The following is a 17,692-nucleotide window of genomic DNA, read 5'->3' on the forward strand; positions in this document are numbered from 1 at the left end:
TGTCCAAATTTCCATGCAAAAAAGCATTACATTTTTCTTGCATGGAAATGTATTTAACTTAACTAAATAAAAAAAACAAAAATAGTTAAACATGTAATATATTTGTACAGTAGCATATATAAATATAAATATATATATATATATATATATATATGCCAAATGGACGCCGAAGGAACAAGGTAAGTAGGTTTTTTTAAGTTTAAAGCGACCCCGAGTGTGACTCGGGATTACCGCTTTTTGCGTGGAAAAGCCGGCCCGAGTCACACTGGGGATTTCCATTATCAATTCACAAAACTACACCTGGCAGAATGAAAAATTTTTGTCAAAGTAAATTATGGAAATTGTCAAAACCGAAAAAAAAATACCTCAAAATCTCTACGCTTTTCATAAATGGGAATTATGAGTTTATAGATGTCTGCAATTAGCTCATATCGCTCAGCTTTCCAAAGGCCGTCCGCACATTGCTCAAGAAGCTCCATCAGCACATCCTAAAAAACCGTAATCATCATTATAAATAACCTTACAGGTACATAGTTACAAGAGTACGAGATATAGATTATACACACACATTATATATATATATATACACATACACACACACACACACATATACATACACACACACACGTGCAGTTTTGTTTTGTTGGCTTCCCTACAAACCTAACAATACTCAATAGTTTGTTGGAACTTCTCAAAGTCAGAAAAGGCAAATTTAGTCCTCTATTGGAAGAAAGCCTACTATAAAAAAACAAGTTATATGCACGCAATTATGAATGTTATTGGGCAGTAACGTGCATACGTAGGGACTGGACCCACTTTCTTGCTGCACGGCTGTTTTGTTTTCTTTTTACAACACCAATGACTTTACAAACTTAGGGAAGATGCAAAAGAGTCTTAAGCTAAATTTCCAAAAGAAACTGGTTTAAATCCAAAGCTAAAATTTATCAGTGAATTAGTCATGATTCTTTAATGCCAACACTTATCCAGTAAAAGACTTAATCTTACTATGACATAGGAAATTAGTTAAATATTGACTAATTTATGTTTCTCAGATTAAAGGTTATGTGCAAACCCTGCATAAACCTTCCTTTAGTGTTTAAGAAACTGAAAAAAGATACCCATATTGTGCAAGATTTTTATCACTAGGAAGCTATTTTTCAGAAATAGTATGTCTTTTGGGAAGAATAAAGATTATAAATCACATGCTTTATAAAAAACTTACATTCTTCAGGCGTTACAAAAAGGATTATTAAATCTTATCTCAAGGCTTGGTCTACATTGGCAGTTTAAAAAACAAACGTAAACGTTCCTACCGCGTTTATATGCGTTTTTTTGAACTTTTACTAGTGTTTTAAAGCTTGCCTTTATACCGCTGGAAAGCGCTGAAAAACGTCTATGCCACGTTTTCCTGTGTTTACGCCCCAATTGAAATCAATGGACATGTTTACCCACGTTAACCCTATGTGCCTCAAAGAAAGGCCCTGGTGTAGATTAGTCCACTGAAATGCATAGGAATTTTAAACATAGGCTTTTAAAGCCTCAGGTTAAACGCTGGGGAAAATGTCCGCGTAGAGAAAGCCTAACAAGTTTATAGTTTAAGTTATGACTATGAGACTTTGTATAAACTGAAATGAAAAAATGCCTATCATATGTGTTTGATTAAGGGAACAGAGTTTGTATAACCAAATACACACACACTTTTTTTCTTTGATCAGTGAAGTTTAACAAAAAAATTGCTGTTGTAGAAATATTCACTACAGGGTGAAATATGAACAAAATAATATTCCTGTAGAGGAAGTATCCACAAGTTAACCACACCAAGAAATAGTGAGATCAGGTACACTAAAATGTATAGCTCTTTTATTGCACATGTGTTTCAGAAATCAGCAATGAACCAAAGCCTAAAATCATTCATCAATGGTCCATGCCTTTCCATGTCTGTATACCTGACCTCACTGGTCCTTGGCAAATTCTGATAATTTAAAATAATTAATGCAGAGGCAATTTCTTTGTAGGATAATGTCTGAATATACTGTAGTATATTTAACAGCAAGTGGTAAAAACTTCAGTGGAACATTAATGAGGTATGTACATAAAAAAAATATATGATATTCAGTTTTTAATGACTATCATCTGATTTCTAAAAGAAATAGTCATAGGAGTCATTCAATACCTCATTAAAATGCACATCTTGCATCCCAACATCTTCCATCATGGAGGCCTCTTCATCAATATTTGGAGTAATCACTCGGAAGGTTGAGCAGCCCTGCCTAAACATCCCTGAAATATAATATAAAAAGCCAAAGCATATCAGTGGGTTTGAAATACAGATAATATGTATACATTGCACTTACAGCAAAAGCTTTTGGGTATCAATGACTTTTTTTATTTTTACAAAGTGTTGCAATAGCCCAGTCAGCTGTTGTGGGACCTTTATGAGATTCCCGCAAACCCCAATGAACTGAAGCAATGTTGTAATTAGGAGTGGGCCAAAATTACTCAACAACGATATGAAAAGCTAATAAAGTAATAAAGAAAACAATTTATTCAAGTTATTGCTGCTAAAGGTGGTTCCTAAAGCTACTGAATCAGGAGCTATATCTGTTTTTCTCCACACCTGGCTTCTATATGGGTGTACTTTCTTTCATTCATCATGAATGCTGCTGCCAGACTCATCCATCCTTCCCTTCGCTCCTCTTCCGCTGCATCTCTTTGTAGTTCTCTCCATTGGCTTCCATTTCACCTTAGAATCAAATTTAAGCTCCTATGCTTTGCCTTCAAATCCCTACACAGTTACTGTCCCACTTACATTTCTGACTTGGTAAAAAAAAAACCCCCCCCAGCCGCTCTCTCCGCTCCTCCAATGACCTACTAATGACTTCCTCACTCATAACCTCATCACACGCACGGATACAAAACTTCTCTAGAGCTGCCTCAACTCTCTGGAATGGTCTTCCTCATCCTATTCGGCTTGCTCCTACTTTCTGCTCATTTAAAAGAGCGCTCAAAACCCATTTTTTTAAACTTGCCTACCCGTCTTCTGTAAATTGAAACCATCACTACTTCCCACCACTACATATCTCCCATCCTATTGTGTGTGAAATTCCCCCACCTACTAGATTGTAAGCTCTTCGGGGCAGGGTCCTCTACTCCTATCACTCTCTGTATTAGTCTGTCATTTGCAACCCCTATTTAATGTACAGCACTGCGTAATATGTTGGCGCTATATAAATCCTGTTTATTATTAATAATAATAATAATAATAATAATAATAATTCATGACTGTATGTAAACATAGCCACACGTGTCCTGTAATAGTTAGGCAAATTTTAGATCCCTTTGCTATACATTTATTGGATGTCATAGAAGTTTTGACATGTCTGCTACAACATCTAATCCATTTTTGGAGTACAATTAGAGGTTGATGAGTATACAGACAGTTATACTAGGATGCAAAGGGGAAGTTCCAGTAGAGAATGAATGTTCAGTCCTCTGTGATTTATAATGTTTTCCTTTATTGTTGCTGTTTACTGGAGGAAAAAGCTTATCTAAATCCTAGGAACAATAAAAAAAAAAAATGACCCGGGAGTACTCATTACCGATATGTGCTTACCTTTCCTTGTGAGGTATTCTGCTACCAAAGCCGCCACATGTACATAGCACATTGCTGCCTACAAGCCAGAGGAGGAAACAACATATGATACTCTGATTACGCACAGCACACAATTTATCTACAAGAGTTTATTATAAACAAACCTTTGATAAGCATCCAAACACATGAGTAAAACTTTCCTATTTAGAAGTTGTTTTTCCTTAAGTGTAGAACCCTGAGAAAATGTCACAATCTTTTTACAGACCATATTTTGTTTATATGACTTTCCATTCAAGTGATAACAAACAAGAAGGTTGACTTCCAAAAACTGACATAAAATTTGACTGCATTACTCCCAGTCAGGTTGTATCTATCATTATCCAGGCATCAAATTTAAATTACTATAAACAACAATTCTGTTGTTTCTCCTATTTGTTTAACCTCCTGGGCGGTTCATTTCTGTCCGTATTTATACGTCTAAAAGCGGTACATTGTTTTTAATGAAAATTTATTTTACAGTATAATATATTAGTATGAGTATATTAAAGTTTGAAACACAAAATCATGGCAAAACAATAAATTAAATAAATAAAAAAAATACATTTTTAAAATGTTTAAATACTATTATAATATACTGTAAAAAATGTTTTAATGAAGGACAATGTACCTCTTTTAGGCATAAATTCACTGTATTGCATTCAAAAGGTATTTTGTATTGAATGCAATACAAAATAATTTACAATTCCCGCCACCCCCCAAACGCAACGGCCGCACGCAGTGACGTCACCAGGAACTCCTGGGTGACTCATTAGATGCAGAGGATGTCAGCCGGAGGATGCGAGAGGATGGGGATCGCCAAGGATGGGAGAGGACGGGGATCACGAAGAAGGACGCAGGTTTTTCATTGTTTTAGCTACCCCAAGTGTGACTCGGGGTTACAGCTTTCAGTATCTTTTTTTTACCCCGAGTCACACTTGGGGTTACCGCTGGGGATGTTAAACAAGACCCTAGACATGTATTTTGTTGACTACAACCCAGTGGACAACTTTCATTTTCACACAGGTTTTTTTGTACAATATATAGCAAACAAAGCCTGACACTTTTCCTTTTCAAAGGAAAATGTTAGAATTAAATAAGTTATGAATTATGTTCAGAGGTAAAAACAGAACACAAAAATATAAAATAAAAACAAAAAAAACATAAAAATATACCCCATACTACAAATTGGAGTTCTCCGAAATATCAGCAGCTGACTACAACAACAAACACAGCCCCTTCTCCCCATCCTAGGGTACATTGTCAGGTTATAAAACAAAATTTTAAAATAAAATGTCTGCTTTGCAAGATAAGTGTCATAAAGGCATGCTGTCAAATATTAACCTAATACAAAAAACAATGCAAATTAAAATAATGGAAAAAAAGATAGAAAACATGGTTATATGTTTTTTGTGCATTAAATTGCTTTGTGTCAGTAAGCCCACACATTTTATATGGGATGCAAATACACCTAAATCTGAAAAAAATGCTGCTTTATGTTTTGAAGCATACTTGCCTTGTCAAGCACAAATTGTTTTCATGTGTGTGTTGTGGTTCATTGTGTATATAAAGTGGGATGAACCTAAACAATGGAACGACAATGCACTGCACATATACTGTAATGCCCTTTTATATGCACTGTTGTAAGCAAAAACTTGGGAAGGATTAGAAGTAGAAACACATTTCATTGACGGCAATTTAGAAAAAGACTTCTATTGGACACACACACAAAATTAGCCTATCCTTAAAATTATTCAACAATCACCATACCTCTGATAAGTCGCCATGTTTGACATGAATCCTTGCCATGCTATCTAACCAGGTTTTCCTTAGCTCAGGAGTGCTGGCATATGATTTTGCAAGGCTGTACTGCAGGTCTACAAGCATCTCTGGATCATTCTCATGCTCCTTCATCTGTGCTGTAGCCATTAGCACTGTGCGAATTCTTTTAGTAAGGTCTTTTACATCAGAAGGAAAGGTGGTATGCTGTGGAACAAACAAAGCAGACCGAGCTTTTACTAGACATATTGTATTTTTCTTTTTTAATCAACTAAATATTTACTGGGTAAGACAAGGCTAAACTGGTTTAGTGGGCATTTGCCGGTTAGTTTTAATTAGGCTGATTTGCCTGTATTGTATTTTAGTATGACTGTCCCAGATTTTGGACTGTTTTTGGAAGTTCCTAGGTTGCTGAGAACCTCAATTATATATAACATCATCTTTTTCCCCCCACCAAAAACATGTTTTTTTCTTGGAGTTCATAAAGAGACACAGCATCATCCAGTCTATTTGTTCTCTCCAAGGTCTGCATGCTACAATTTGGCAGGACAGGGGTAGCAGTGGTCATAGCGCCTATATCATTAACCATGAAATAAAATATGTATTTTGTTACAAAAAATGATTTACATATTTGCTATGTTTATCAGCATATTAGCAAATAATATTAACCTTTATAAGCCGGTCACTGTTTGCACAGTTGTTGATTATGGAGAGAGACTGCTGGAATCTTGTGCCACCAATTCCAACCACATCTGCTATTAGCTGGCTTACTGATATGATCACCTGGAAAACATGGGCCACAGACAGCTTAATGGCATTAAAAAAAACACACACATTTACTTCATATCTAGAAGTTTCTCCTTTGGTATGCACATTCTGCTTGAGATAGAATTGTCACATTCCATTTGACCCATGATAGTGAAATAGTAATAACAGAAAACAAAGTCTGCCACATGTCATTGATTTAAGCATTAAATATATACTACCTACAGGGGAAATATGCTTAGACAGATTTAAATACCTGGTACTTCTGTGCACCGAGTAGTACATTACATGTGACAGTTGAGTCAATTAACAAACAATTATGCTCCTCGCAGCTAAATAGATCAAAAATGAGGTGAAGGAAAGCGTAATTCTGCTGGAAAGGGAAAATAAAGTAAACCTGTTACTTTACCCTCTATGAGCCAATCCAAGGTCATTTCTGCAAACACACTTATAGAATCTGCTTTACCAAGGGAGACAGATTTATACTTCTGTCTCACTTGACTTATCTATTCTACAAATGAAATATGCTTAACATCTTTACATCATAGATCTTTAGAACCCTACCTAAGATTCTCCTGCAACCATCAAGTATTATTTCCCTATACAACAAACACTGACAGTCAACTATCTAGAAGACTCCTAATAAGGTTGAAGCAGGACTAGCATTAAAACCTAAATTTAAATATATACATTAGAAATTACATCTTAGAAATCCCTTTATTGAACTCTTTCGCAAAGTTCAATGTGCAGGTCTTAAGTTATTCCGATTCTGTAATTACACTGATCAATAACTGCCAATATGCCCCTCAACCAAAAAAATGCAATTTTATCATTTGCTCATAATTTTTCATAATTGCATGGCAAAGGAAATGATATTCACCAGGTCTGACAGGTTTAAACCAATAAGGAAAGTATTATAGGTACTGTCATTTTCAACCATTTTCTTCTCACTTTCATCACTACAGGAAATATGGACATGGAACAAGTAAGCAGGCCAGGAGATGAATGATGAATATTTGCTGTATGTCTGTTCTGATACAATGGCCCAAGAAGCAGGGTGAGGATAATAATTCCGAGGTTTGCACCTCTAAACACAAGTAAACATTGAAACTGTTCCGCTTTCATTAAAAGTCACAATTCTACATGACCTCAATGTTGGTAAGTTATCTGAAGAAAATTCAATGTACAAACATGATTGCTCAATCTGCCTCACAAGGCTCAAGGAAATAAATGCAGACCACACAGCCTCATTACCTGTAAATGTGTTCTGACAAATGACTTCTTTCCAGTGTAGTCAAAGTTATTCCTCATTAAGAAGTACAGGAGCTGGGACGAGTCTGTCCTAATGGAGCTGAGCTTGGAATTACAACACTTGAGGATTTCATAACACAAGGCAGCGCACATATCTGCTCTTCCTTCATAAAATGTTGATGGGAACTAAGAGGCAAAATAAAGAATATTGTTCCTTAGTATCTACTGATATTCTATTATTTAGCAATAAAGATGTGTATGAACAATATAATATTATACCACTTATTACAAGAGCATTACAGTTTACATAGAACATGACTTTGGCTGGAAGCTAACCTTATAAATCAAAGATCTTAGCGCGGTGAAGACATTTTTTAATGTAGTTTCTGACTGGTTCTTCTGAAGAAAGCAGAGATACACATCAAACACCTTCTTCATTAATGGATTATGCCCATGATCTGCAATTAGTTGGTTCTAGTAAAAAAAAAAAAAAAAAAAAAATAAGGAAATAAATTTCACGGCAATGTATTTCAATTTAAAACAATGATACATGCGACAATGTGGATGTATGAAAACAGCTTCAAAGCTGCAAGGATAACAGTTAATGAGCACAAACCTTAAATGCCATGGTAAACAGGGACAATGTGTCCAGGATAGTAAGGCAGACTTCAGTGGCAATGTTGGCTTCAAGTAATGACTGGTGGAGGATGTCCGCGTCGGAATGGCCATAACCTACAAAAATCAAGAAATTGGTAAAATTATAAAAAAGAAAATAAAACCTACAGAACGTACAAGAAAATTGAAAATATGACAACACTGCTTCTAGATTAAAGGTTTTTCAATGCTCTATTTCTATGGAAAGCACTTCATAAAAAACAAATGATACAGTTTATAAAATTTCAAGTTTTTTTTAAATTACTACCATACAAAAGAAAAGAAAGGGTAAATAGTCAAGAAAAGTACAATATTTTCTCTTCTATACCACACTGTAAATGAATTCCAAAACCAAATCTACAATACATCAAATATGCAGTGGCTTTTGCTTTTGTAATAACCAACTTGAGAAAACCGTGCTAAGAGAACCAGATAAAGAAATGATGATATTTCCTATCTAGTTATAAGTTACAAATAAGAGACAGGTATCTGCTCACATTGAAAAACTGTTAGCATTTCCTAATTTTATCTCATAAAGCTATACAAAATGCACACGTGGCCTCTTTTTTTTTTTTTTTTACTAGTTTTCCCCTGGTAATTATGTCTTTGCTAAAACCCATCAACTGTTAAAGCTTTAAAGTTTGAGGATTGCAGAGTAACAATAATAAAAAAAGGGGGTTCACGCACACATTTAGGTTCTGTGCCTTTACACCACAACACTATAACTGCTGGATGCTTTGAGCTTGTTTTTGATTTTGTGAGTGCTTGAACTTGAGTATTATAGGAGTTAAAATTGGATATGACTGTTTGGATTTTTTTTTTCTTTTTAGTTGGTCACTTATTGGTGTTAAAGCAGCATGGCAGCCAAGTCTAAAAAACCCCTGCATATTGCCTCAGATGAATGACCCTGCACAAACATGCACCAAAAGGTGTGAAGCAGATCAGGTATCTTGTGCAGGATTAAAGCTTTTAGATTGCTGGAGCCAGTGACAGTGTTCTATGTCCTGCACATCAGGCAGAAGAATGCCGATGGCTGTGCGGTGTTACTAGGAAAAGCAGTTGGTGCAGGGTCTCTATAACTTAAAGAATCTAGAAATTCTGTCACTGCCATTTATTTAAAAGAGGAAAATACAATTTAAACGTGAATACATGGCAAAGTTGCCATCATGTAATATAAAATGATCGCACTCAACTGCACTCATTCAAAAAAAATATAAATTTAGGATCAAGAAGGACTTTAAAAATCCTACAAACTTTGCTTATGACGCTATATAGGAGACCAGATGACTATTATTACAACACAAAATATCCATGTTAAAACATATTTTTAGTTTAAAGAAAATGTTAAAACAACATATCAGATGTAACAGGATGGAAATGTCATTGTGAAATATTGCAAGCATAATGAACAGATGTACAGAGAAAAAATGTACTTTCAAATGACTTGTATAAATATATATATATATTTTTTTATAAACACAACAGGCTTCCTTATTTTGAGGGCAATCATAACCAACAGTTATGTAATTAGCTGATTCATAGCATAAAAACATACACTTAATACTATACAATGGGTTTTTAAATTATTGCTTTGATGTACTGCTGTAGAGTTCTGCAGTTTATAGTGCAATTTGCAAAGTGTGGAATGTTGACACTCATTAAATCACACTAATATTTAGACATGTTAGTTTGTATGAATGCAAATAAGAAATTTAAGAACCTTAAAAAATACCCATCTACTTTTATGCCTGTCCATACTAATTATGACATGCTTAATTTTTTTTTTATTGTTATTAATAGAATTATAAATAAATGAGTTCATTCAAATCTGAACTCTAGATAAACAGATCAAACACATAGAATGGTGCTGTTTTGCATGCCAAATGAGTTCAGATATTTACACAGCCCTGCAACTCACAGCCAGGAAAAGGACATTCATTCCTTTGTTAAAGTTTAGGAATATAAGTGGTGTTGTAGCTCCACCTTCTGATGGGACAGTAAAGAAACATAAGAACACTAATCACATCATCTGTGTGCCCACTCTTATCAGGGAGTTCCCTGTCTGTACACTTGTATGTACAACACCTGGTTGGCTACCATTCTACCCTATATAATGTATAGGGTTGTATAGGTTGCATTTAAAAATAAACAAATACAAATGTATTAAGTATACCACATCCGCTTGAATTTGCGTCTTTTATATCTATCCAGAGTTCAGAGTTAAAGGTTTCCCTATGCCATAAGGTATTAAAGGTACAAAGTGCCAGGTTTGTAGCTATGTGTTTAGTCTTTGCAAATATTTTTAAGCATAAAGTAAAGGGTACATTAAATGGCTAATTTGTCTTACTGGACCACAACCTTAAAAAGATAAAAGAAAAAAAAATTAATTTATTGCAGGGCACTGTAGAAAAACTTGGTAAATAAGACTGATTTAAATTAACAGTAAAATATAAACTACCCATGCAGAAAGGGTGGATTATATAAAGAAACAGTAAAACACTGGATTCTAAGTTATTGTGAAGATTCATAAGAACATTTTAAATATTACCTTATGCTCTAAAACACATTTATTTATTACAACAGCTAGAGTCATTTGAAAATACATAATGCAGAAGCCATGCTACATGCTGAGAAGTTTCCTCCAATACTCGATGTGGTATAGCACAAACCGTACAAAATTAGTTCACAGTCCATCTCCACATGCAGCTTTTTAGTTCATGAGAAACTATGTTAGGACGCTAAAATAAATAGTAATGCTATAATTACCGTGGTGACCAATTAGTAGCAAATACATGCTACAAAATTCCACAACAATTTGATTGCTCTGACCTTGAGCAAGCCAGGGAAATTTTTTCTAGCTTGTTCAAAAATGTTCTTTTTCCAAAACTGGCACTGCTATTAAAAAAAGTTGCGGATAAGGGTTGGAATTTCTTTGGATTTTTTAAAGCCATGTGCTTTACTTCTGCAGATTTCCCCTCACTTCTTTACAGAGATTACAAAACAGGACAAAAAAGTGAAATCTCTCAAGAGAGATACAGACAGAAGATCCTAATCCTTACCCATGCTAAAAAAAAAAAAAAAACTTTTCTTTACAGGTTATGTTGTAAATTTAGTTGACCGTTGTCTATGCTCTTTGTATGTGTTTAAATCCTTATCTTCCAGAAACCTAGAAGATGTACTGCAATAAAATAATCCTGTTTAGGATATGTGCCACCAGACCACTGCAAGCAAACTTTACCCAAGTAGCTGCTATTTTTTTTTACCTCAGTGCAGACAAATATGTAGATCTGAATAGTACAACGTCCTTTTCTGCAAACTTGTTCAGAATTAGAGAACCAAATTACTAACATTCATGTGTACACAGGCAACAATATTTATGGTCCTCACTGCTGAAAATTTCAATTTTGAGCAAATGGTGAAAATGATGTTTAAAGAATATCAGGGACTATTTTAAACCTTTGAGAAAGCCTGTAATTTGTGAAGTAATTTGACACACAATGCTTTCCTTGCGTGGCTGGTATCTTAATAAGGAAAATTCCACTTGTTCTCACTTTGTAATATAATACACTATACTTTCGCTTTAATAGAAGAGATACAGCAAACTGACATCAATATTTAAATGCATTCAGGTATTATATAATGTGGTTGTATGTTGTCAAAAAATGTACCTATATACATGCCCATGCTAGTGAATGTTATAGTAAATACAATGTCATCCATTCTAACCGTTGGATCCATATGTATACTTGACTTTGACAGTTTAAAAAAAAAAGTAATATAGTACATGAATGTTTTAAGGTCAGCCAGCTAAATGCTGTATTTTCCAAGCAATCAAATATGCATTTAAATAAATGAAATAGCACTGCAGGATACAAGCAGCATTAAGGTTTACATTCAAAATGACATGCAGGAAAAAAAAATGATGACCAATGAATTTTATAGTTTCAACGTACGGGAATTTGGACAAAATCATTGGAGGCTGTATCCACAATAATTAACGAATAACAAAAATAACATGAAAAATTGTTGTCCATATCAACCAGATTAATGTTCTTATTCCTTAAGTATGTTCAACAAAAATTGGGGCTCAAAGGGTTGCTATGGGAAACAATCTCACACCATATGTGTTTAATAAAATAGGCTCTTTTGTGTTGTTACAGAACAGTGTTAGAATTCAAACTGCAGACATTTGCCTGCCTTAAACAATATAAAACAAAACAAAAACAAGCTATGCTTGGGGTTATGTACAACAGTCAGTAAATCCAAGGAAAGAAGCAAAGCAGGGCAAATATAGAAAGTTTGGCTGAATATAAGGCATATTTCTAGGCCAGTGTCAACCTGATTGAATCTTACCATTGTCTACAGCTATTCCAAGTATACTTGATATCTTTCTCACACTGAAAACACAGAAAAAGTCAATTCATTATTGAATGCTTTTTCATATACACACAGTGAACTGTGGAGAGTGAGAGTATACTCTTTCCCAGCAACAGGAAAACTTTAATACACATACCAGAAAGATCATATATGTGCTCATGAACTGTCAAGGTTGTGCTGTCATCACTCCAGAGGATTACCACATAAGCAGGCCTGCAAGCGGCCAAGCAAATACAGTAAAATATGCTCCTCAGAGGAATTAGGCGTTTGAAATTCCGTCTGCTGTATATTTGCAGTAGATTACAAAACCTTTTTACAAAGCCAATTGAGAGGGAATGTACAAACTAGCTGATCTCCATTTAAACATCTGTGGCAGCACAATGCTGGCAGCAATGAGTGGCACACATCATCATCTGGTATTCAGCAGCATCAATTCTGTTTAGAGAAGGAAAAACATGATTTTAACCCCGACTACACACTCTTCTGTGTTCCAGGTGTTGTGAGGAACAGTTGTGGAACCTGCCAGTGCTGAGGTGGTACAGGAAGAGGCAGCTGACTGCACAGAACTTACTGTGGTTAAAAGTGAGAGAGTTATCCAGGCTGCTGAGCTGCTGCAATCTGGCATGCATCATTCCTGTTCTGTTACGGGAAACAGGTAATGTCTGAGACTTTCGGTCATGAACTATGGGTCCCAACCCCTCCTGGTTCCTGCAAGATGGGTGGAAATGGGACAGAGGCACCAGTTAGATGTGTCCCCACTGCAGAGAGGTAGGGGCAGTTAGTAAAGCAGAAAAAGCAAAAACATATCATTGAATACAAATCTGGGTCTACAACCACAGCAAAAAATGTCATTGTATCTGTAAAAGCAACATGCTACAAATATGCATTGAAATGCAATGACTGGGCTAATGTCTACTATCAGGAAAAAAATGAAACTACACCTAAGAAGGTTTTACATAACTCTACATGTAGTATGCAGATGGGGAGATGTGTAGTTTTAGATATCATTAGACAAGTTGTTAAAGCAGAAGGATTAATCAGCAATGCCATACACACAAACATGCAATAAAGGAAAGTCAGCAAGGCAACTTTTCAGTCTTACCCAGGCAGGAAGGGAGAAGAGCCATACACTTTGTTATACTTGCCAGCAATTAAGTGAGGGAAAATAGAAAGAGTGAGCCTTGTTAGCAATCTGTTTAGGCTGGCTTCCTAAAGTGTACCACCACCAGAGCTGAAGAGTGAGGACCAGTGCAGGGCACACATACACACATTTGTGAACCTTATTATGTATGTTATCATGTGAGGTAGTCCATACATGCATCCCTCACCATTTAACATGCTCATGGTCTGAACAGTAACAAAACCAATTAACATTAAGCCCTTATGTGTAGATGTAAATAACAAATACTGACTACTATAGGTGACTGCTGACATCTTATCTTGCACAATAAGGTTACTTTTTAAATCAACAATTACTATTGTACATTAAGCAGTATATTTAATAGGACATTTTTGAAAAAGAAAAGTTATTTACTTTGACAAAAAACAGGACATACTGAGGTTAAGACCTGCATCAACTCGGGTATCTACAAACTACCAGATTTTCAGGTTTGGGGCAGATCAGAGCCACAGAAATAAGATGAAACATGTAACATTCCCCATCTAGTACCCGTCTCTGTCAGACACTGCCTGGATCTCACACTAGCAAGCTGCAGGTACATGAACTGATGCAGGTCTGCACCCTAAGGATCTATGTCAGTGGTTACTTCAACATGTTAGCAGAACATAATGACATTTCTGTACCTTGTCTGTTTTAAAAGACATGACGTAATTAGCACTAATCTATAAAAACAATAGCTATATGGAAGGTAAAATGGTATGCAAAATAACCTTTAGTTCTGGTTTACAGTATCCTTTCTGCTGCTCCAAGCATTTGCTGGACCATAAATTGAGCAATGTGCATAAATTGATATCCTGGAAATATCAGTATAGATAATATTATGGTAAAGAGTACCATTTTTAATAGTACTAATCCATAAACAATCAATATCTGAGACGGCAAATAGTTTCCAAAGCCACTCAGATTTCTTTAAGATTAAAAAAAAAAAGAAAAAAAAGACTCCAACGTGTATTTGTCATGATTATACAGATGAAGATAGCTGAAAAAAATATATATAATATTTTGTGTGAGTGTACTGCTATTATTTATGGTAATACTTCCACACCCAACAGCTTTTAAGTTTAAGTATAATTTATTACAGACTGTCAAAAGTGTGCATAATCTGGACAAAGAATTAAAACCGGATACAAGACTGCAATGTAGAGAATATGAGTCATCATATGTGTGTGGCATATAACAATAAAACACAATAAATATGTGTACAATAAAATGTGTAAACAATGTGTAAATGTGTAAACAATACAATAAAATGTGTAAACTTGGTACAACAGCTGTATGTAACATGCTGCCCGATGCTTGCTCTAGATTTAGCAGTGCCAAGCAGGGAAAGGCAACTAGTTCACTTGCAAATCAAGTGCTACCTAGCAACACATGTTCACTTTTCTAACATTCACAAACCAGAAGAGAAAATAATTACCCAACATATCAGTGTTAGGGAGCATGTGAGCAATTCCCTTCCCCACCAAATGACATATCTGGTGCTTCATGACTTGCATGCTCCCATACTGTTAATTTTCTTAGAACTGAGTAAGGTCCAAGATGTGACTTGGAATTTACACAGGGCTTTTTCCAAACGCTTCAAGAGACCAATGGAATGAAAAAAGTGTGTGTAGCTGGGGAGGATAGCAAGTGAACGTGTTACCTTGTCCTGCATGAGCAATGCACAGATTCAAATGACCATATACATTTAATAAAATAGAATTGTGTTTGGTTGGTATAAAACAAAATATCCGTGTCTATCTTGTCTATCTATTTATACATACATGACAAAATCAGCTTAAAGTCACACTATACCTGGCAATGTAACGCTTGCCCATATACTGGAACTGATGAAGACACACTCTAAAAATTGAAGAAAAAAAACTAAGAGTTAAGAAACAAGCAACATATTAAACCAATTTGTTAACAAAGTTTAAATCTCAATAATAACAGATATAGGCCATACACATTTTAAAACAACATGCATGCATAGCACAGAATGTAAAATTGCTGCTGAGTTTAGGATATAAAGTGAAACAAAAAACAATACAAATATACAAAAGTACTTACTCAGAGATTATGAAAAAATCCATCAGCTCGGATGTTGTGGCTTTGTTCCAGTAAGTAAACAGTGCATCTGATAAACAAGATGGCTGGGTTAGCAATACATTCTGCATCCATTGGTAAATTTGTAACACTTTGTATAGGTGAAAGGAAAAATAACCCTGAGTGCCTTAAAGCAGTGTTTTTCAACCGCTGTTCCGCGGCACACTAGTGTGCCTTGAGAGATCTTCGGGTGTACCGTGGGAAATTATCCAATTTCAGTTAATTGGTCCCAAAATGATTTATTTACTGCAAAAAATTTGTCTTCATTTGTCTATACCAGCGATGTATAGTGATAGGCAGAACCAAAAAAAACTCTTCCACTAGATGGCAGCAGGTAGCTAATTTACGTGTCTGACTTTTTGGTGGTGTTCCGTGGGATTTTTCTAATTGTAAAATATGTGCCGCGACTAAGAAAGGTTGGGAAACACTGCCTTAAAGTATAGCAAATAGATGGTGTCATTGTAAAACCTACAATGATCAAGTTGTAATTTAGCAATGCAAAGGTACCTCCACAATTGTTAAGGGACAAGAAAAGCAGTAGTACAAAGACTACAAACACAAAATCTGACAACTCTAGCAATAGTATTCAATGACCTATTATTATTTAGCAGTATTAATATTAGCACCAACATTTTATATACATAAAATGCCTATACATTAAATAGGGATTGCAAATGACAGATATGGACAGTGACACAGAAGGAAGAGAAGACCCTATTATTACATTTGTCATAAAAAAATCTGAATAAATTATGCAATGTACCTTGATTACTAAATACTTGCAAAAAAGGAGAGTTAAAACAAGCTCTATTTTTAATCAATAAGGCCACAAACCAATGGCAAAACGCCTAAGATGCCTAAAGGGTAATATAGTGCCTAAGGTTTATAAAGTAGTAGCATTGGCAATCCAGTGGCCATGTCATGGCTTTAGAAAAAAAAGTTAAAAAAAAGTAGTGATGTTTTTAATGCATTATGCCTTCAATCGGTCCTTTATCTACTAGATGTCACATCTACTGTAAATGTTGCATATTCTTAATATTTTGCAATTCTATTTCTATACATTAAAATATTTGTTAGGAAATTATTAATTGAATTGGCACTATAAACTCAGATTTCAGTGCTGTTTGTGCCGCCATTGGGAAAATCAACCTTGTCTATTGGTCCTGGTGACCAATGTCCTCTGTGTAAGAAGAAATGGAAAAAAATAAGTTCAGTTGTCACAGACACATGAAGTGCAAAACTTTAATAGCCGCACCTGTTTTGGTGACAAATGTCTAGATAAGCCCTCACATAAAGAGATCCCTGCTGTCACTCGTTAGAAGTTTTATTATATTCCTTACTCCATAAAAATAATGATGATTTGGCTTTAAATGCACTTTATTGATACACAACTCCATTTTTACGAACCAGGCTTGAATCTTATGATTCATATTAGGTGGAAAAAAAAAATGAGCAATTTAGGGGAAACAATATAAAAGATAACATGGAAACTGTTCGCTTTTAATGTAACACAAAATCAAATGCTTCTGCAGCTCCAGTTATACTTTCACATCATTTTTTCAGCTAGTTGTTGAGAAGTGGATGTGTATGCAAATAGGTACTTACCATCTGACATGCTTTTTAGAATATGTAGGAAGCACATGAGCAAACTCTTAATTTCAGCTTGTTCTAGTTTATCACAACGTACTAACTGGTTTCCTGTAGATCCACCATGCTGGTTCTAAGATATATGAAAAAAATAATAGAATTGATTTCCACAATCTGACCCGTATTCATTTAAATAACCTGTACACAAGAGGGCAGCACTGCAACAGATTCACACAGATTCATCAAGAAGGCTAATTTCAGAGGTATAGAGCCATGTGTAGAAAGCAAAAGTTTCAAGCTCGGGAAAAAAAACAAAAAACAAATCAATCCTTCAATTTAGTTATGAAGTACAGTGAGCATTATTACGGAGACAATACATTTCTGTT

At 35.1% G+C, this 17,692-nt stretch overlaps 1 protein-coding gene across 14 annotated transcripts in view; it reads right to left on the minus strand.

Moving 5' to 3' along the window:
* The window catches only part of DOCK9 (dedicator of cytokinesis 9), a 132,742-nt gene that overhangs the window by 10,079 nt on the left and 104,971 nt on the right, over positions 1–17,692 (minus strand). For 6 of the 14 annotated variants that reach the window (XM_072411447.1, XM_072411398.1, XM_072411369.1 and 3 more), the window contains exons 35-46: positions 17,325–17,439; positions 15,684–15,750; positions 15,429–15,476; positions 13,026–13,162; positions 8,040–8,155; positions 7,760–7,897; positions 7,427–7,609; positions 6,077–6,190; positions 5,399–5,614; positions 3,614–3,671; positions 2,174–2,280; positions 366–488 (exon numbers count right to left, since the gene is read on the minus strand). In XM_072411447.1, the coding sequence (XP_072267548.1) occupies positions 366–488; positions 2,174–2,280; positions 3,614–3,671; positions 5,399–5,614; positions 6,077–6,190; positions 7,427–7,609; positions 7,760–7,897; positions 8,040–8,155; positions 13,026–13,162; positions 15,429–15,476; positions 15,684–15,750; positions 17,325–17,439 (1,422 nt within the window). Of the gene's footprint in view, positions 1–365; positions 489–2,173; positions 2,281–3,613; positions 3,672–5,398; positions 5,615–6,076; positions 6,191–7,426; positions 7,610–7,759; positions 7,898–8,039; positions 8,156–12,430; positions 12,475–13,025; positions 13,163–15,428; positions 15,477–15,683; positions 15,751–17,324; positions 17,440–17,692 lie in introns of all 14 variants that reach the window. The other 8 variants (XM_072411472.1, XM_072411417.1, XM_072411427.1 and 5 more) reach the window with 2 other exon arrangements.

This window comes from Pyxicephalus adspersus, chromosome 1 (genome assembly GCF_032062135.1).
Source record: "Pyxicephalus adspersus chromosome 1, UCB_Pads_2.0, whole genome shotgun sequence".
Lineage (NCBI taxonomy): Eukaryota > Metazoa > Chordata > Amphibia > Anura > Pyxicephalidae > Pyxicephalus > Pyxicephalus adspersus.